Source organism: Xenopus tropicalis, chromosome 9 (assembly GCF_000004195.4).
Source record: "Xenopus tropicalis strain Nigerian chromosome 9, UCB_Xtro_10.0, whole genome shotgun sequence".
NCBI classification, from domain to species: domain Eukaryota; kingdom Metazoa; phylum Chordata; class Amphibia; order Anura; family Pipidae; genus Xenopus; species Xenopus tropicalis.
Genome location: NC_030685.2, coordinates 62,331,335 through 62,353,409, shown reverse-complemented (window position 1 = coordinate 62,353,409; position 22,075 = coordinate 62,331,335). Strand labels below are relative to the sequence as shown.

The following is a 22,075-nucleotide window of genomic DNA, read 5'->3' as shown; positions in this document are numbered from 1 at the left end:
CCCAAACCCAAGTTTAGATTCCTGGAAGATAATCAGGTCTGCTTCACATGTAATCTATGTTCTGTATTGCAGGTATTCCCCACAATATATATGCACACCAGACATTGTTTGATTCAGTATATTTCTAATCCCACAGCATGTTTGTAATGATTGCTAGATCTCTCTGTCTAGGCCTCGTTCTCTGGGGTCCCACATCACAATCTACAGGGAGCTGTAGAGACCTATTCCTTCCACTTCTGGCGTATATGCAAACTGAAACATCAACTGCTACAATCTATAATATGGGACTTTCCTGTACACAACCATATTCCTTTCTCATGGAAAAAATGACCTCCTACATTTAGTAGGGATGCTATTTGGTACATTGGTTTCTCTCCCACTTCTATGTTTCTAAGCGTCTTTCTAAGACCACAATAAACTAAATTAAACATTTGAGTGTGTGGGAGAATTGCATGGGAAGAAGTACATGCCAGCCTTGCATATTATGTCACGTTCATGTACTAATTATGGGTAAGAAAAAAATCACTTCTTTCCCTGGACCAAAGAGCTGACAGAGTGCCCTTCGAACAGACATTAAATCATACTACAGTTAAGTTATTGCCTAATAGGGAATTATGTGAATTTACCCTCATCAGCTTCTCAGGTTAGCGCAATAGTGCAATGCGCATTGATGGAATTATAGCCTGCTAAGCTGATTTATTCAGATAGAGAATACTATGTTTTTTTCAGCCATGTTCTATTGTAAAATGAGGGTCACTGGAGTGGGAGTAATCCCACTTTTATTCAACAGACACAACAGGCCATCTGTTCCTGGAAGACTCTAAAATGAATTTTCCAAAGCCTAATTTTTGGTGAAAAATGTGGGTGTATCATTTTTTTGCATATTTAAGAAATGTGGGTTTTACACAGCAAATTCCATTGGCATAGCACGGTTCTCTTGTGTTGTATGCAATTATAAGCAGGTTCTGCAAAAACAAAGTCCCCTTTTCGCAGATTATTTTTGGATGAGTAAAGTGCATATCTTTGATCTTATTTACCCCCAAAACCCATTTAAGTTTTACAGTATATATAAATGTTTTTGCCACAGGCCTCATCCAGCTTCTATCCCATGTATGTTGCCTCCTTAGAAGTTGCTGCATCAGATTCTGGTTGGCAGATGCTGCACTAAACTGTGGCCCATTCTTTCTTCCCCTGGGCAATTAGGATCCTGGGCTTGCAGCTCTCTATTAGCTTCAATGCAGTCTTGTCACTTAGCTACCATGTTAGTCTTCTGTAATAGTGCCGGGCCAGGCGCCCTAGGCAAGACTAGGAGCATCACTGGGACTGCACCGCTTGGACTAGGGGTAGGCAGAAATGAGATATGTGTCTAGCGCCCCTCCAGCATTGCGCCTCTTCTGCCTACCCCTAGTTCCAGCCCCGCCATGTTTATGTCAAACAAAGGTTCTAGTGACCCTAGAAACCCCTTCAGATGTAAACAGAATATGTGCAGATTTATCTATATCCTGAACAAGCTCCATGGTTCTCAGATGCACCATTTCCAACATACGCTTTTCAGATATTAAATCCCATAACTTGTTTGCATGAGTGTCGTGATTGGTAACGCAAAACCCAGAACAATTGGCAAGCTCACACTTCTGCCTGTAATAGCCACCTTTAGCTTTGGGTAGAGCCCTCTGCTACTCAGGTGCCACCAGGTCTTAAAGTGAGAGGAATAGGGCAATAGATCTGAGGGAACAAGGGCAGATCGTAGGATGATGACTGAGGCAGTCCAGAGGCAGGCCAGATCAAAACCAGTAGTAAAGCACAAATGTGTTAAAACCCTACCGGGACCTCTAAAACTGCAATTAATGCCCGGTGCACAGCCCCTGGGGAGACGGCACTCCCCTACCACAGAAGACAAGAATTAGGTACTGACACTCAAGGCAACATAAGTGGGGGACTAGCCCCTCATGTTTAATGAGTCAAACAAAGTAACACTTTTGTCTTTTGTTTGACTTATTAAACAAAGAGGCTAGCCCCCCACTTGCATTGCCTTGAGTGCCAGATCAAAACCAGAAGAGCAGCACAGTACAAAGTCAGGATCCAGAAGAGAAGTCAAGCAGCAAAGGGGGTTGTCCAGGCAGAGTTCAGTCGAAGTCAGGATACAGGCAGGGGTAAGAATTGGATAAACAGAACAGAAAGGGCACCCAGGAACTATGCAAGATAAACCTATAATGGGAGTGGAAGGAACTGAGAGGTAGGGAATCGGGATTTATAGGGTGGATGGGAGATTTAGAATAGGTGTGGGTAAATAGAGAACACCTATAGCCATCATTCCTGCCTGGAAAACTAGGGATATTTTTGAAGTGAGCCAGGAATCCCAGCAGTCTGCTCAAATAGGTGAGAGGTAAGGAAACTGCAGTAAGCGGTGGGTTCCTGTTTCAAATTCAGGTAGGATGTAGAGTTCTCATGGACATCTGTTGTGTGCTTGCTTCTGTGTTCATTTGTTTCCATTACTTTTAGTATTGTCTCTATGCTATGATCTTTATACTATAGTTCCATAGGCAGGTGATCCAGAATTTGTCAGACATATTGATGCTACCAATGATGCCAGGACCAAACTGGAAATCTGTGTATTCTGGCAAATCCCAGAGGGGCTGCTGTAAGATGCCATAGACAGTTACTATTTAGTGGGCTGGTGGGGGCTGTTTTGGCCTCTGTGTACTGGAAAGGCCAGGGCCTATTTTGAATCCCAGTCTAGACCTGCATGATGCCATCAGTCATTATCTTTTCAGTTGACTGATCTCTAGATATAGGTGCCTCACTCTTAGTCCTATATCAAACAAAATAAAGCAGTAACCATCAGCTCCCTTGAAGCTGTGTTCTCTGGCCTAGCACCATACACAACATTTGGATGCCATTTTACCCAGTGAAAGCCTCATAGAGAGCCACGCATTGCACAGCTCATATGTAAAACCCTGCTTTATCTTTATTAATCATTTTTATAAAATTAGACTTTTTTAGTAGTATGTGCCATTGGGTAATCCTAAATAGAAAACTGCCAATTTAAGTACTGAAGGCTGCCACCTGGGATCATAGGATTCACAGTGCACACAAACAAGCCAAGGCACACATACATGCAAGGCCCCATCAGCCAATGAATAGACAGAGTTCTGTCTTTTACTTCCACACTACTTCCTGTTACAGTTAGAGCTGCATTATTTCCTGTCATGTGATCTCTGAGGGAGCACACAGCCCATCACTAAATGTTGGCTCAAGGGAAAAGATGTTAAAAGGCAATATTTATTGATTTATATATATTGCAGTTTGACAAGATTCTTTAATAGGTCACTTAATATGATATAAACTGTTGGTTTATTCAGTGTCCATTTTGAGAGCATAGTTTTCCTTTAAAATAAGATGGAAAGTTTCTGCCAGTTGCTGGCTGTTAAGCAAGACTACAATGTTCAGATATATTAGAATAGCAACATAATTTCCAATCACCAAATCATTTTTAATATTGTGCTCTCAGTGCAGGAATATTAAGCTTTTTTTAAAGCCTCTTCCGTGCATAATGAAATCGTAGGAGTACAATATGAATAAATCAGGTCCCCATTCTTCCCACAGTGTCCAAAAGAGATAGTGAAAAACACTGAAAAACTCAAAATGCATAGATAAAACAAAATCTTTTACAAAATCATTATTCCTAGAAGATGCACAATAAAACTGGAATATGTCATATTATACTGTATCAATGTGATATATTAACACACTTGTACTGTATGAGAATAAAGCAAGTTTAAGCCCTTACAGTAAATGATATGCTGAGGAATGAGCTACGTGTAGTGCTGCTTTGTGTGGTTTGGCAGCAAGTCAGCGTTTAGATTTTATCCCTGGCGTGCAGCTTCCTCCTTACAAGTTACAGATGAGAGCGGCAGCTGATATCTTACTGTAACCCCAAGGAAGCGCATTTCTTGGAAGCAAAGAGAAAAAATAGGGCATTCAACATGGGAAAAAACACATTCTTTTTTTATTTTCCTCAGAAGCGATACTTATATAGAATATTTGTGACTTGACAGGCACTCCAATTAGAAAGCAAAACTGGTTATACTAAATGAGGAACATCAAACTTAGCATCAGTTTGTTCTTGTTTTTAGTAGGAAATCTTGTCAGTCTCAGGGCAGGTTATTAGTATAGGTATGGGACCTGTTATCCAGAATGCTTGGGACCTGGGGTTTATAATAATATATTAAAGGAGAGAGAAAGGTAAAAACTAAGTAAGCTTTATCAGAAAGGTCTATGTAAATACAGCCATAAGCACTCACAGAAACGCTTCACTGACTTCTCAGTGAAAAGATTTCTTGTGTCTGTAATGCATGTGCCAGAGACACGCAGCTCTCTGCTGTCTCCTCTCTCCTGCTCCCCCCACCCCCAAGAATGCTAAGAACTCACTCCCCCCCCTTAGGAATGTGGATCTGAGCCAATCAGCAGGAAGCTTCCTCATAGTCTTACTAACTGAGCATGTTCACTTGGTCTGGGTGTCTGTGCAGGAGTGAGGCATTATGGGAACTTTCTTTACACAGCTCAGTGTTTTTTCTTCCTGTTTGGCTTCTGATCATCTGAACAGGTAAAATATGGGGAGACTGTAGGGCACTACTGAGACAACTGAAGGTATGCCTGCAGCTTGAGATTAACTCTTTATTAGCCTTTCCTTCTCCTTTAATAATAATAATAATAATAATAATTCACATTTTTAAAAATGATTTCTCTGTAATAATAAAACAGTACCTTGTACTTGATCCCAACTAAGATATAATGAATCCTTATTGGAGCCAAAACAAGCCTATTGGATTTAATTACTGTTTAAATAATTTTTTTTAGAAGACTTAAGGTAGGAGATCTGAATTATGCAAAGACCCCTTATCTGGAAACCCCCAGGTCCTGAGCATTCTGGATAACGGGTCCCATACCTGTACTTCTAAACACACAAAATAATGAAAATACCATTGGCATACATCTCACATCCATAGAGTTCTCTAAAGGTCCCCATACACGGGCCGACTATAGCTGCCGATATCGGTCCTTTGGACCGATTTGGCAGCTAATCGCCCCGTGTATGGGCAGAACAGAGCGGCCTGGCCGACCGATATCTGGCCTGAAATTGGCCAGATCTCGATCGGCCAGGTTAGAAAATCTGGTCGGATCGGGGACCGCATCGGCTCGTTGATGTGGTCCCCGAAACGACTGCCCCATAGCCACAAATGTAATCCGATCGTTTGGCCCCAGGGCCAAACGATCAGATTATTTTTTTTTCAAGTTACTTTCTACACGATATCGCCCACCCATAGGTGGGGATATCGGGTGAAGATCCACTCGCTTGGCAGCATCGCCAAGCGAGCGGATCTTATAGTGTATGGGGACCTTAACTCTAGCCATGGTAGCCATAATATTAGGCAGCTGGCTTTGCCTCTTTATTGTATGCCCAGAGATGTTAATTGATTCAAACACTCCTGGGTAGAAGCACATGTTTTTAAGATCATTTGTTCAAGGGTATTGGCAAATACCAGTATACAGGTACAGGCTGAGATTCAAAATAGACTGTGGCATTTCAAGTACATTCAGGCCCAAAGAGTCTCCACCCATCCCCCCCCCCCCCCACACCAGCCCAATAAATAGTGACTGTCTATGGCATCTTACTGCAGCCCCTCATTGCTTTTGTCAGAATCCACAGATTGCCAGCCTGGGCCTACCCATTTATTTCTGATGCAAAATAATTGTATACTTACATGTCTCCAACCCTATTGGTGTAAGTTAAATGCATGTAGTGAAATCCAGTATCTGTTGGTGAGCCAGTTCTGCAAACTTAGTCTATTTTAAAAATTGCCAAATGTATGTGTGAACAGCTAGGCACAGTCCTGATTTTCTAGGGTCTGAAAATAAAGCACTTGTTTGACAAGGATATATAACTTGAAAAATGTCTATTATGATTTTAAATTCTTTCTGCTTTCTGCATGGCATTAGTTAGGGCTTCTATATGTTGGTCTTCCAAAATGCCCATGCATAGGGTCTTCAGTATGTGGTGCACAACCCATTAATGGGCCCTATGCTATTTATAGTGACTTTCTATGATCCTATTAAATAAACTCAATAATTATAATTGGGTTTCATAGCAACTAATGGACTTCAGTGCCAACCCCCAACTTGTATGTGTGTGAAAAAGAGTAAGATACCCAGTTGAAAGACTTTTCTGCCATGTTGAAATATTGTAATTAAGGACAACTATTAGCCCTTTTTGGAAATCTAGACGTTTGCCAAGGCCCTTAGCACTAATCATCGTCTCGGCCTCAGTGCAGGCACACAAAGTGGAATTTGGGGGTACAGTTTTGCTCCGTATTCCAATATGTTTGCCTGCACCCGTTTGCTTTGTGATAACATGGGGTTGGGGGAGTAGGGTTCATCTTCATCATCCTATATATCCTGTTTATTTCATTATTCTTTGCATTGGGTATAAATGTCATGTAGGATGCCAATATACAGATGGTGTATTAAAATAGAAGAAACACAGCATAGCAAATAGGAATGTAAGGGGTAAATGAAAACATATGCAAAATTAAGAGTGTTATTTGTATCCAGTTGATTACCTGAAAATCCATTGATCAAATATTATATCCATTGATAACCTGAATGGAAACAAATGTTTACATCAGACAATGCTGATGGACTGAATGGTTGATATTGGCTTCCAGCATTACAGTAATTGTGCAACACATTATTAAATTAGATATTTTTGAGTGTGGACTATGCTAACTTAGAGGCTTACAGTCGTGTATTTTTGAAATCCTGAATGACAGTAACATGATTTGAGGATCAGCAAATAACAGTAATTGTTGGCATTAGATGACCAAGGTTGTTTGTATAGATTTAAATCTTTGAACCAAAGCGATGCTACACTTATTTCAGTTAATCTGTGGAACACATATTTTTTTATAGAATAATATACCAGCGCTGTTCATGGACAGTTAATATGAACTGAAATGTATACATTATACCCTAGACCTATACCAGGTGTCTCAAAGTAATGGCAACTGAAGTCATGAGTGCTAGACCACCTCTTAATAATAAGTCTCCCTGTAGTATAATAATGTATTTTCTTTCTTCACTTAGAAGTAGATGACAAGAGGACGAACAGTACAAATGAAGAAGTAAGTAAAATGGCTGCCCCAGAAATGTGAAAACAGAGATGGTACTAACATACAGGTGCCCCCAGTAGCTCTGCATCTTCTCCCCATTTCTGCTTATTCGCTGCACATACTCTGTGCTGCTGTCACTCACCTGAGCTAGATAGATAGATAGATAGATAGATAGACAATCAAATCTTGAAGGTTCTGTTGCAAATGTATTATTGTATAATGTGTTATTTTTTGAATGCAGAATGTGTCCCCTAGGCAAAGGAAGCAAAGTGTATTCACAGCGCCGGCCATGAAAGGTACTGTCCAGGTACTGTTCTCTCTGTTCTGCTATACTAATGCATGCTTCTGGGTTATCTGTATCACTTCGTGTTGTCCAATGTGTGTTTTCCTTTTCTAACAAAATGAAATAAATATTAATCTTTGCGAGGTCAGATATCTCCCCTAATGTCACACATAAAGTGACACCACTGCTACAACTGGATCAACTGATGATATTATAACTACTCACTTTTAATGGAATAGTGATGATGCCCTCATCATCATTATGTATAACGATACTAAATCAAGAATGGAGAGAAGAGATCAGCAAAAAAATAGGACGAGGATCATAGTGATTTAAGGACTGTCCATGTAGACCTATAGTATGGGACTCCAACCATAGCTGGTCACTTTCATTTGCCATTAATTTAAAGACCAGGTTGGGTGGGAGGTGCGCTTCAGCCATCCTTGTATATGTGGAGCAGGTAAGTAGCATCTAAGGGGACCTCTACATCCTTCCCACATCCCACTACTTCCATGCTGGTGTCACATTTACAATTTACAGGAATTATTTTACCTCCATACTAGAGGCATTAATTGCTGAGCCTGACAGTGTAGTTTGAGGTGGAGAGCATTTTGCATTTTGTACCTTGCCTACCATTCATATTTACTGATCAGATGTAGAGATATACAGTGGCTTGCAAAAGTATTCGGCCCCCTTGAACTTTTCCACATTTTGTCACATTACAGCCACAAACATGAATCAATTTTATTGGAATTCCACGTGAAAGACCAATACAAAGTGGTGTACACATGAGAAGTGGAACGAAAATCATACATGATTCCAAACATTTTTTACAAATAAATAACTGCAAAGTGGGGTGTGCGTAATTATTCAGCCTTATTCAATACTTTGTAGAACCACCTTTTGCTGCAATTACAGCTGCCAGGCTTTTAGGGTATGTCTCTACCAGCTTTGCACATCTACAGACTGAAATCCTTGCCCATTCTTCTTTGCAAAACAGCTCCAGCTCAGTCAGATTAGATGGACAGCGTTTGTGAACAGCAGTTTTCAGATCTTGCCACAGATTCTCGATTGGATTTAGATCTGGACTTTGACTGGGCCATTCTAACACATGGATATGTTTTGTTTTAAACCATTCCATTGTTGCCCTGGCTTTATGTTTAGGGTCGTTGTCCTGCTCCAAGGTGAACCTCCGCCCCAGTCTCAAGTTTTTTGCAGACTCCAAGAGGTTTTCTTCCAAGATTGCCCTGTATTTGGCTCCATCCATCTTCCCATCAACTCTGACCAGCTTCCCTGTCCCTGCTGAAGAGAAGCACCCCCAAAGCATGATGTGGCCACCACCATATTTGACAGTGGGGATGGTGTGTTCAGAGTGATGTGCAGTGTTAGTTTTCCGCCACACATAGCGTTTTGCATTTTGGCCACAAAGTTCCATTTTGGTCTCATCTGACCAGAGCACCTTCTTCCACATGTTTGCTGTGTCCCCCACATGGCTTGTGGCAAACTGCAAACGGGACTTCTTATGGTTTTCTGTTAACAATGGCTTTCTTCTTGCCACTCTTCCATAAAGGCCAACTTTGTGCAGTGCACGACTAATAGTTGTCCTATGGACAGATTCCCCCACCTGAGCTGTAGATCTCTGCAGCTCGTCCAGAGTCACCATGGGCCTCTTGGCTGCATTTCTGATCAGCGCTCTCCTTGTTCGGCCTGTGAGTTTAGGGGGACGGCCTTGTCTTGGTAGGGTTACAGTTGTGCCATACTCCTTCCATTTCTGAATGATCGGTGGAACAGGGCTCCGTGGGATGTTCAAGGCTTTGGAAATCTTTTTGTAGCCTAAGCCTGCTTTAAATTTCTCAATAACTTTATCCCTGACCTGTCTGGTGTGTTCTTTGGACTTCATGGTGTGGTTGCTCCCAATATTCTCTTAGACAACCTCTGAGGCCGTCACAGAGCAGCTGATTTGTACTGACATTAGATTACACACAGGTGCACTCTATTTAGTCACTAGCACTCATCAGGCAATGTCTATGGGCAACTGGCTGCACTCAGACCAAAGGGGGCTGAATAATTACGCACACCCCACTTTGCAGTTATTTATTTGTAAAAAATGTTTGGAATCATGTATGATTTTCCTTCCACTTCTCACGTGTACACCACTTTGTATTGGTCTTTCACGTGGAATTCCAATAAAATTGATTCATGTTTGTGGCTGTAATGTGACAAAATGTGGAAAAGTTCAAGGGGGCCGAATACTTTTGCAAGCCACTGTATAGTGCAAGCTGTGTAACATTAGTTCTCCTCTTCATGCTTCATATATTTGTTGACAACTAGCAGTTTGGGATACTATGGCATATTTATATATGCTATAAATATATACAGTGAGTACTAAATCCTCCACATAAAATTTGGCTGAAATAATCGACAATAGAGTGCCACATTCACATGTGAATTTAATGGTTTAATGGTTTAGATCCTGTTTTTTCTCTTACTGAAATGGTTTTGTGGTTGCCAGTGAAGTGGAAATGTAGGCACAAATAGGGGTTGTGTAAATACAAATGTTACATGTAACAGGTCATATTGTAGCTTGCTTTATGTAGAACAAAGTACATGTCATGGTCTCTGAGCACATTAAAGGGATTGTTTGCCTTTGAGTTAACTTTTGGTTTGATGTAGAGAGTAATATTCTGAGACAGTTTGCAACAGGTCCTTATTTTTATTTTGTGGTTTAGGTTGTGACTAATTAAAAAGTTGCTTAGAATTGGCCATTCTATAACGTACTAAAACTGTATCAAAGATCAAATAGGGAATCACATCAGCTGAATTGACTGACCATTCGAGCTGTAGAATCTCATAGAATGCTCAGAACAAGGTTGCCATATATTTTCTACAAATGCCTTTGCATATTCATTCAAAGAGTATCAACACTGGTCGGAACCACGAACACGCTTTGCTAGATAATATATCTCGAATAGGTCATCTAATTAAAGCAAATTTGCTTCCCCAGGTAATAAATCCCCAAATCATTGCAGTTCAGTCAGAATCTATCTAATGATCATTAGTTTATCTGACCCTTACTATTGTGGTTCAACCAAATTAGGGTCAAACTCAGTATTGGACTGGGGGGTCCGGGGCTCACTGGGGCTGCCAACCCCGGCACCCCTCCCAGGGCCCCCTGTCCTAGTCATGAGGTCCACACAACTCCCTAACCCCCTGCATTTCTTGTATTCTCCCTTGTGGCCATGATCAGGGGGCAGGTCAGGGTTGTGTGCCCAGGGTTTTAGATGGGGAGCAGGCCTGTGTCCCACCCAGTTTTTCCCTTTGAAACAATGGTCTTAGATAATAATTTTAGCAGTTGTTATATGTATTACCTTATAGTGGGCAGCTGGGTTCTGAGAGATGGCTCTCTGTATTTGTCCTTGAGAGAGTCAGTCAGTGTCAGTGAAGCTCCTGCCTTCATTCTCCATCTCAGCAATCTCCTGTCCTTCTAATACCACTGCATCTCTGTATATAAGTAATGCCACCGAATCAGCAGCATTCTGAAATGGACAGTATTTTCCAAGTATTTACCTGTAACCTATGCCCAAAACCTATGCACAAAAATGTTTGTGCAGAGAGACATTTGAACCCTGTAGTTTGCTCCAGTGCAGTGCACTTTATAATCCTTGCAGAGGCAGGCAGCATAGCAATAGTCATAGCATCAATGACAAGTTACTTTAAAGGCTCATCATATTCACAGATCACTCTCACAACTCATTCTTTTCCATCTTCCACCACAGCAGTACCCATTAGTGCCCACCTGACAAGTGGCCCTTTATGAAGCCATGCTAAACCATCCAAGTGCTGCAATATATTTATAGTTTTTAGATATACGAAGCCATGTGATGATGCTTTATTTCACTTTGGGAAATCTCTGACCTTCACATCAGTAGTAAATGTGCTTCCTTTTTAATACTATGCACAAAATATGTATTATTTTATTGTGTCTGATGTTTAGTTTACATTAGAACCGCCATGATAATCAAAGTGTTTTAACCTTGATGGTCATGATTAGGTCTGAAATGCCTGATACAAGAAAAATATAAACTTGTTTACACAATAATCAACAGTGTGGGCCTTTTGGTTTTTATACTGTACAGTGGTGTGAAAAACTATTTGCCCCCTTCCTGATTTCTTATTCTTTTGCATGTTTTTCACACAAAATGTTTCTGATCATCAAACACATTTAACTATTAGTCAAAGATAACACAAGTAAACACAAAATGCAGTTTTTAAATGAGGGTTTTTATTATTTAGGGAGAAAAAAAATCCAAACCTACATGGCCCTGTGTGAAAAAGTAATTGCCCCCTGAACCTAATAACTGGTTGGGCCACCCTTAGCAGCAATAACTGCAATCAAGTTTGAGATAACTTGCAACGAGTCTTTTACAGCGCTCTGGAGGAATTTTGGCCCACTCATCTTTGCAGAATTGTTGTAATTCAGCTTTATTTGAGGGTTTTCTAGCATGAACCGCCTTTTTAAGGTCATGCCACAACATCTCAATAGGATTCAGGTCAGGACTTTGACTAGGCCACTCCAAAGTCTTCATTTTGTTTTTCTTCAGCCATTCAGAGGTGGATTTGCTGGTGTGTTTTGGGTCATTGTCCTGCTGCAGCACCCAAGATCGCTTCAGCTTGAGTTGACGAACAGATGGCCGGACATTCTCCTTCAGGATTTTTTGGTAGACAGTAGAATTCATGGTTCCATCTATCACAGCAAGCCTTCCAGGTCCTGAAGCAGCAAAACAACCCCAGACCATCACACTACCACCACCATATTTTACTGTTGGTATGATGTTCTTTTTCTGAAATGCTGTGTTACTTTTACGCCAGATGTAACGGGACACGCACCTTCCAAAAAGTTCAACTTTTGTCTCGTCGGTCCACAAGGTATTTTCTTGGCAATCATTGAGATGTTTTTTAGCAAAATTGAGACAAGCCATAATGTTCTTTTTGCTTAAAAGTGGTTTGCGCCTTGGAAATCTGCCATGCAGGCCGTTTCTGCCCAGTCTCTTTCTTATGGTGGAGTCTTGAACACTGACCTTAATTGAGGCAGGTGAGGCCTGCAGTTCTTTAGATGTTGTCCTAGGATCTTTTGTGGCCTCTCGGATGAGTTGTCTCCGCACTCTTGGGGTAATTTTGGTCGGCCAGCCACTCCTGGGAAGGTTCACCACTGTTACTGGATCACAGAGACCTTATCCGCACACCCTAACGCTCCAAAAGATTTTTGTCCGGTGCACACTGCTGAAGGGATCGGCACCCTCCAAAAACACTGTAGCTACAAAAAAAGCGAATGGCACTCAGGACTACAAACAAGGGTATAACCCTTAAAAGTTTATTGCGGAGGTGCAACGTTTCGGGGCAATGTGACCCCTTGATAAAGGGGTCACATTGTCCCGAAACGTTGCACCTCCGCAATAAACTTTTAAGGGTTATACCCTTGTTTGTAGTCCTGAGTGCCATTCGCTTTTTTTGTAGCTACAAGGTTCACCACTGTTCCATGTTTTTGCCATTTGTGGATAATGGCTCTCACTGTGGTTCGCTGGAGTCCCAAAGCTTTAGAAATGGCTTTATAACCTTTACCAGACTGATAGATCTCAATTACTTTTGTTCTCATTTGTTCCTGAATTTCTTTGGATCTTGGCATGATGTCTAGCTTTTGAGGTGCTTTTGGTCTACTTCTCTGTGTCAGGTAGCTCCTATTTAAGTGATTTCTTGATTGAAACAGGTGTGGCAGTAATCAGGCCTGGGGGTGACTACAGAAATTGATATTGAAATTGAAAATTGAAATTGATAAACCACAGTTAAGTTATTTTTTAACAAGGGGGGCAATCACTTTTTCACACAAGGCCATGTAGATTTGTAATAGTTTTTCACACCACTGTATATATGCAGGTGTATGTGTGTGTAAACTGAAAATTCATTTCAAAATGCCATTTCCAGAACTTTCCGACATCCCAGACTGTAGCTTCTATGCTGCTTCTTTTCTGGTGCAGACCATTCTCTCTGGCTAATCTCTTCTCTTGTAGTCTGGCTGGTCTCTTTGTATTTCAGGGATGGCCAGATACTATTTGCTGGTCTTTCTGCCCAACAGTCTGAAAGATCAGATCTAAAAGGAAGTGAAGAGTAAATGTAGCTCCTTTCATTCCATCATCCTGTAATGTCTCACCAACAATAAACATCAGCAGTTTATATTTGAGAACTGATTTATCAAACATCCAACTAGTACTACTTACAGTAGGAGTATAATGGGAGGTGTAAGGGGAGGAGCTAGTATGGGTGAGGAATAATAGCTGGACGGAGTATTTCATGCTAGAGACATCACTTAAATGACACATAAATGACTAAAATGACAACTAATTACTAGCCCCTAAATGCTGCTTGTGCACTTAACTGTACTGCATCTGTTAACCTACCATTCTAATATATGTTTGTCATCAATGATGAAATAAGATGGTTTCTGGTGGTTTTAAAGGAAAAATATACCCCTGAACATTGCAGTTCTCAGACTATGAAAATCAAATCTTTCTTTTTGAAGTTAACAGATTTAATTGTACAAAAAATTCCCTTATCTAGTTTTCCTTTTTCTGCCCCAATATGTACATACAGACCATGTATACACAAACCATGGGCACACATACTGTATATGTCACATCAGCCAATGAATTTATAGGGGTGTGTATTTTACACCTCTTCCTGTTATGGTGGCCAAACTTGGGTAGATCCCTTAAAGCCCCATGTTACTAAGCCCACCATCTTGTTTGTCCTCATTATAATCCATCCTTGCCTCCAGTATTTTTAGCAATTTAATTCAAATTGAAAAGCCAGTTTCTGCCTTTAAAATCTGCTTTTCTAAGCATGACCTATTTCACTTGTTATCCTTTGTTGCAAATGCAGGTGCTGTGCAGGCAAAGCCCTTTATTTGTAATGATAACCACCAATCTTCCAGCATGTTAGAGCACATAACTGCTGAGAATTCCGATCCGCTTATGAAACCCAGAAGGAAAGACACGCCGTATCCCCTTGAAATTCCTTTTATCCCAGGTAGGGCTGATGCAAGAACAGCATTGCAGCAAAAAGAACAATGATAAAATTGCATTTTAATGCCAGGCGTTACGTGATCTTTATACATGTATTTTAGACAATTATAGACAAACAACTATGGCCAGTTTCATTTTACAAATCCCTGGAATAAAAGAAGGATGAAAATCAGCAGCAACAGGTTCTCACGGCTTTCTGTACTCTCATTAAAGCTACAAATTTCTTTAAAATGTAGGGCGTGGGGTGGATAAAGCCAGGCTCAGACTGGTTGGCCAGTAAACCAGATCATCTCCAGTTGGGCCCACACCCTAATGTGCCCCAGCCCAAGACAGTTCTCTGCAACCTTTTTTGTTAGTTCCACCATAGGCCTATAGAAAGCCTTTAAGATTTAGCATTTAATATAGCATTAATTGGGTCATATGTTCATTCATTACGATTAGCCACCTTGAGCTATCTTGCTAGGGGCCAGTAACAATGCATCTGCCTGGTTGTCCCTTGGTTGTTCCAAGGCCTCATCTACAATTGAAGTAACCTTATCATATATTCCTGGGGCTAACTTTTAAAGCTGAAGTTTCTGCTCAAGACAGAAGATAGTGGAGCTGCAATCTTCCAGCATGTTACAGCACATAACTGCTGAGAATTCCGACCCACTTATGAAACCCAGAAGGAACCCTGTTTGAGAACTCGAACCAGCGCTGTCTGATGTGTCAGGGGACACTATCTGGGCCTTTTTTTTTAGCAATATTTGTGGAATCCAAGTGCTTGACTGAACTGGATCCAAACCTTTAAAATCACATGACTTTTGGTCGCATGAATATGGAAGTTGAAATTTTTTTTCTGTCTCCTAATTTGTATAAGCAAATTATGGTTCAAATCTGGTTCAGGATCTGCCTGAGCTCAACCCCACTGCCACCCCTCTGCATACATACAAATGCGCCACCTACTTTTCTACATGCAGCCGCGTTGATCAAGTTGGGGAGAGCTCACAGTTTCCAGCAGGGATCTGGTTTGGGTCGGCTGGGTCCACCGGGGTTTTTCCCAGTGTCTCTCCAGCCACAAAAGAGTTTTCAATCCATCCCTAGAAAAAATAACAAAATAAACAAAAATCTTTGTGGGAAGTCTAGGCTTCAACCTTATTCCCAACAGAAACTGAAGACAGTGAAGTGATTTAACAATCTTTATTTTTATTATAGCCCAATTCATCCAGGAACCTTTGTAAAACCTCTTAGATACAAATTCACTGGAAGAGAATAGAATGTGCAAAAGGAACTTGAGAAATTGAGCTCTTCGCAGGAAAAAAACCTGTGGGCTTTACAAGAATAAAGAAAACAGAGACCAATTATGAGCAGAACAGAAAATAACAGCCTTTGTGACAAAAGCACAAGATAATTAGGAACAATATAACTTTTGACAAGAGCTATAAAGCGAGTCAGAACAATTGCACTACATGCCAATGAGGTACTAAAGTCAATGGAGTATCACAGTGCTCAGCCTAATAAACCGCACAGCTCTGAAAAGCAGAACACAGTGACCCTGTTCATTGCCAACATGGCAAACATACAAGGACAAACTATATACCGTATGTGGGATGCTGAAGGCAAGAGCATTAGTAGGAAACAAAACATTCTCTCAGTACAGAGAAAACAATCCCAAATGCAGACAATGGCAAAATGTTATTTATTAACATCAACGTTCTTTCCCCTTCCAATTAGTTAAGTTATGCTGCATCTGGAAGCAGCCATATTGCATGTGTGCCCACTGACGCCAGATGTCTGACATTTTATTATTGCCTACGAATTGTGCCCAGTCGCTCCCAGCAGTATTATCCCACTAAAACAAATGGTCACATATGAGGCTGCCCATAACAGAATGCGCACAACAATTACAGTAGGAGAAGTCATTGTACAATTCTATTGGAATGAATGTACGGGTTGTGCTGCATCTAAGATAAAAAATATTCTTGCCCCCTTATGTGCTGGATACTTCAATGCATAGAAGTTTGAAACGGTCAGTGATAGTTCATTTACTGCTGGATGCTTTATAGCAGTTTTAAAAGAGGATGCAATTTTTCTGTAAATCTCTTCTGCTCCATTCCCCAGGGCTTCATAAACAGGCTGCCCAAACTTAACAACAGATGGAAGAGGCTTCTCCAATGAGAGTCAGGCCTGTCAGCTCTTAATCAGTTACCTTGTTGTTATCCATTGGCATACTGGTGTTTATGTTGTTTAGTTCTCCCTGTACTCATAATTATTTACCTTACTGCTCCCCCAAAGTCACCAATAGTTCTTAAGAATGTTGTATTATTGTTTAACCTTTCATAATATGTTGAGGTTGGGAGCTGTAGCCTAGCAACATTTGAGTAACCCATGGTTCATCAACACACTTCTTCTACAAAATAATGGTATATTTATATATGGTTGCATAGTCAACAAAGGAACCCACTTGGTCGTCTGGAGCCCCATACAAACAAGACATATTTTATGAGGTCACATGTAAGTTTATTAATAGACTTATTTTTGTTATGGATTTGCCTTCCTGGCGATGATATATTTAGACTTAATAGTCCCAGTTTGGTGTTTTCAATGCAGTGGAAAGATGTTCCGCACATTTCAGAACCAAATTTATGTTAATGATTATGTTGTCTTCAGCTATAGCACTTCAGCTATAGCACTATGGTGGCCAATACACTGTATGTGCCATAGGCCTAAAGGTGGCTCTACATGGGATGGCCTCTACGGTAGTCTGATCTATTGGCCCACAGACAAAGGGCCAATGGACGAGGGCCATACACATGTATAACCACCTATGTATTGTTCTGTTGGTTCCGTTTGGTGCGCTGGATCATTGAAAACTTGCAGAGCTCCACTCCTCTTCACAGAAATCTGTATGGGACCAATAATCTTCAGTCAACCAAGATACAAGTCCATATGGTTGGGGAGTAAGGTTCAAATGTGTGCCCACTGTAGACTTCAGCTTTGCAAGTACAAACTTCAGTCTGTTCGATACTATTGTAGTAATAATGAAGAACAATAACTTGCCTGCATAACAGATACATTTTTAATACATGCAGGGGCCATTAAGCAGAGCCATAATATACAGTTTTAATGTATGTTGAATTGGTTCATCTAAGGTGGAGTGTAAAATGGGCAGTGGGGAAAAATATACATAGAATTTTGCATAGATGCATAGAGTTAAAGAAGCATAGAATGGACTGAAATAAATATGGGATGAAATCTAAAATGAGTTATTGATATTTTTCATTGGGAAAGAGTAATTTCTGCAAATACATGTGTTTTTGGCTAGTCATTGCATGTACACTGTTCATTTTGTACTTGTGAAAATATGTATATTTAAAGAAGAAATTCACTAAACAGAACCCATAGCAACTTGCAATTATCAGTCAACTGCTGTAAACTTACTAATGACAAAAATAGGATTGATGGCTTAAGGTTACTGCTTTGTAACACAATTTTTTTTTACTTTAAAGAAGAAGAAAAGTCATTTTGGCATTTTACTGCCAATAGATTTGCCACATTAGTGCCACCTTGAACAATATATTTATTCAGCAGAAAGCATTACCATACCTGAGTAACCAGCCCTAGAAGCTGTTTAGGATAGCAGCTGCCATTTTAGCTTGGTCATTGCAGCTTCCTGCTGCAGCTCTAGCCGTTATAGTTCAGATTACACATTCCTAAGGGAGGGGGGAGTTCTTAAAATTCTCGTGGGAGGGGGGAGCAGGAGAGGGGAGAGAGCTGTGAGGACTCTGGCCCCAAGAACAAAGGATTTTCCTGAGAGAGGAAGTCTGATACCACAGAACGTGTTTACAAAAAAGGAGACAAGAAATCCTGTGTTTCTTTTGATAGAGGACTTGGTTCAGCGTTTCTGTGAGTGCTTATGGCTGTATTTACATAGACCTTTCTGATAAAGCTTACTTAGTTTTTACCTTTCCTTCTTGTTTAAGACGCACATCAGAGGTTGAGTATTTTAAAAGTCACTACATTTGCATCACGTTTAGAAACCTTCCACTGGGTTTTCCAAGTTCAGAAATCAGATTGTAATAGTAATTTGATTATTATTTAACTGTTGTTTTTGCTAGCAGGCAGGGCAGATAGGCACAGAGGCGTGATGCCATGTAAGTGTGGGCGCAGCACTCCCAGGGCTTTCAGACAGTCCCAGAATGCTCAGAATATTTGGGTCATCTCATTTATCACCCAGATAACTAGAACAGGGAAGAAACATAATCAGACACCTTCGAGTCATGTGATTGATATAGCCTATATATTTTCCTATGGCTTCGTTAGTACTAACGGAGAGAGGTGAGGGGTTTGTGTAACGAGCATATCATTCTCTGGAAATATTGGTATACATTGTGTGGAGCAATTAATTTTACGTATGGGCAGGTATGATTTTTAAGGTGTGAATTTTAATACACAATATCAGCACTGGATTTCTGTTTAGGGCGCCCAGAGGCCTCCCCCATTCTCCACCCCCCCTCCCCCTATGGATTGCACGCATGTATATCCTTTTAGCACACATACGAAGCACTGATGAGAGGATTGAAGTTTTCTGTGGAAACCCCAGTCTGTTGCTGTAAATGACCCCTTGTTTGTACAGGTATGGGATCCATTATCCTGAAACCCATTATCCAGAAGACTCCAAATTATGGGAAGGCCATTTCCCATAGACTCCATTTTAAACAAATTATTAAAAAAATGTTTTATATGATTTCCTTTTTCTCTGTAATAAAAAAACAGTACCTTTGTACTTGATCCCAAGGGAATGGGTATGGGAATCTAAATTATGGAAAGATCCCTTATCTAGAAAACCACAGGTCCTGAGTATTCTGGATTAAAGGTCCCATACCTGTACTTGGGAGTAGAGGAACTGGTTGGAAAATAAACCAAATGAAACCCAGAGATCTGGGGCAGGGCCAGGGAGCAAAGCACAAAAACATGGCAGAATGTTTCTATTTTTTTCACTTTGTACCCTGCTCTGCCCCCAACTTAATTATTTACAAACGTGTCTGTCTTTAGCCTACATTTATTAAATTAGTCAATATTAATAGCAGTTGCCATAATCTTCCTGTACCAAGGTCAAATGAAAAAGCAGGCAATAGCTTCTGTATCATGAGTGTGACACAATGCTTGACTATACCTATAACCTTTTAATTCCTTATTTGCCCAGCAAAAAAAACCCAGAAACAGATTCCATAGTTGCTGAGTAAAATGTCCCTTCTGCTCATTGTCTAACATGGCAGGTCGCTTCAAAGTGGCATCATCAGTTATTCCAAGACACAAATGTAATGTATTCACTTATGTCTTAAATACATAATCAATGTCAGTAGCTTCTTAACTAAACAGCCCAAAGTAGGCTGTCAGCACATTATTATGGTATGGCTGGCTATAAAATGCCTTGCTTTATAGCTATTGAACTGCCTGTCTGATGGCAAGAGAACCACAATCTCAAATTACTGAGGCCAGCCATTTACTGCCCCTGCAGCACACACACATTATAAATGGGGCAGACACTGACTGAATTTACAAGAACATAGATAGAATTGATTTTTTTTTTTTGAGAAGTCTATGTCTGTATGTCTGGCAGAAGAGAAAGAAAATGGGAATGTGATATTAATTTTGATCTATCTATTTGCAGCGGTTAAGCAGATAAAAAAACAGAACGATTCTTCGTTTCCCGAGGAAGAGGAGGATGGAGAGGATGAAGAGGAGGTGTGTGACCACTAAACAATTCCTTCACCCTTTGTTTTTCTTTATACGGACTGTATTGTTGTCTACAGAGCCTTGTTCTACAGATTAACAGTTTTACCCAGAATGCACCAGATGTGCAGTGGGAGGGGTTTATTGAGGTGAAAAAACAACAACAATGTCCCCCCAGGGCAATAATCAGATAAATTGTAAAATATCCAAACTCCCATCATCTTTATGGTGCATTTCTGTTACTGATCACTGTTCCTTTGCAAAGAGGAGTTTAACCCAGTGTAAATATCCAAATGACTGTATAGATATTAAACAGATAAATGGCGAGAATAATCGAGTTTTGTAAGTTTGCTGAGAATTAATTACAGTTGTGATTCCCATGTTAAATGTACATTGTGACAAGACATTCAAAGTCCAATAAATGTGACCTAATACCTTGCTTTATAAATTGGTGCATTACATGTTTTTTGCTAGCATTGTTTTAATTGGTCAGAATCCTGGGTGCCATTATGTGTGATATTATTGCTTGACAACATTGCTAGGACATCCCAGTCTAATGGGAAAATTACAGCATTAGTCTGGGATGTCCAGTATGCTTTGAACTACATCTGCCAGCACCTCCCTGTCACAGGGCATTCTTGATGGCACCCCCTGGCAAAGTTGGGCATTCTTGATGCCTCTACATACAGGAAACATCTAGTAATGGTTACATAATATCTGTACATTTGGAAGCCTTTTTTTTTTCTTTATGGTCACCTTTAGGCATGGGCAGTGACAAGGGCCTCATTGTCTTACTCTGAAATGGGCCCTGCTGGTGTTGTCACACCAATTGTACCCACTATGAAGGGTTTAGTACCAGATGAGTGATCTGTGAGGACCATAGCTCAGCCACAGCTCTTGCTTCTAGTGCTGGGAGATAGTGGGCAGTGCTTTATTGTTCTACCCTGGCACAGGTCCTGCAGTCAGAGTCTGACCAGTCATACCCACTTATTGCTCAGCTACCTGCTAAATGCACCATAACTTACTTCCATAGCCAACCAAACTCATAAGAATTTATTTTGGATACGATTCTTACAAATGCAGAGAATAAAGCCCCACCTTTCAATGTTTTAATATATTGATATGTATTTAGCCAAACAGTTTGTTTAGACCCCCCCCTCACCATCACTTGAAGGAGGGCAATTTGTAAGGTACCCCCCAATAACTCTAATCACTACCCTGCTAAACTGGGCCGGCTCTCCTTTTATTTCCGAAGAACACCAGCTCGGGGTACTTTTGTGAATACTGTGCCACTGCCATCTTGTTCTAGTCTCCTGGGTATCCCCAGTGCTCTCCTGGAAAGTACAGAACTTATATGGAGATTTCTGTACAGGATTGGGACCTGTTATCCTTAAGTCTACTAAAAAAATAATTTAAACATTAAATAAACTTAATAGGATTGTTTTGTCACTTATAAGGATTAATTATATTTTAGTTGGGATCAAGTACAAGGTAATGTTTTGTTATTACAGAGAAACATTTTTGATCAACATTTTTGATTAAAATGTAGACTATAGGAGATTCAATTCTTGTAGTTTGGAGCTTTCTGAATTATGGATTTCTGGATAATGGATCCCATACCTGTACAGCGCATGCACCCAGCTTCAGTCAGCACAGGGCTACATGGGAGCATAAACAACATGGCGGCATTGTGATCTGCACAAAAGCATCAGGACCTCACTGCAGGGCTGTTGGTTACCAGTTAGTGATTACAGTCGTTTCCCCTAAACACCAGGCTGGTGCTGCTCTTCACTGAATCTCACACCGGCCCGAGTATCTTTATGACAGTCTCT

General features: G+C 40.6%; 1 protein-coding gene across 5 annotated transcripts in view; it reads left to right on the top strand.

Moving 5' to 3' along the window:
* The window catches only part of ppp1r1c (protein phosphatase 1 regulatory inhibitor subunit 1C), a 30,300-nt gene extending 9,609 nt beyond the window's left edge, over nucleotides 1–20,691 (top strand). The window contains exons 3-6 of one of the 5 annotated variants that reach the window (XM_031892546.1): nucleotides 7,147–7,181; nucleotides 7,411–7,465; nucleotides 14,386–14,532; nucleotides 20,182–20,691. In XM_031892546.1, the coding sequence (XP_031748406.1) occupies nucleotides 7,147–7,181; nucleotides 7,411–7,465; nucleotides 14,386–14,532; nucleotides 20,182–20,270 (326 nt within the window). In that variant the 3' untranslated portion in view covers nucleotides 20,271–20,691. Of the gene's footprint in view, nucleotides 1–7,143; nucleotides 7,182–7,410; nucleotides 7,477–14,385; nucleotides 14,533–20,181 lie in introns of all 5 variants that reach the window. The other 4 variants (XM_031892545.1, XM_012970157.3, NM_001171663.1 and 1 more) reach the window with 4 other exon arrangements.
* Nucleotides 20,692–22,075: the final 1,384 nt, after the last annotated feature.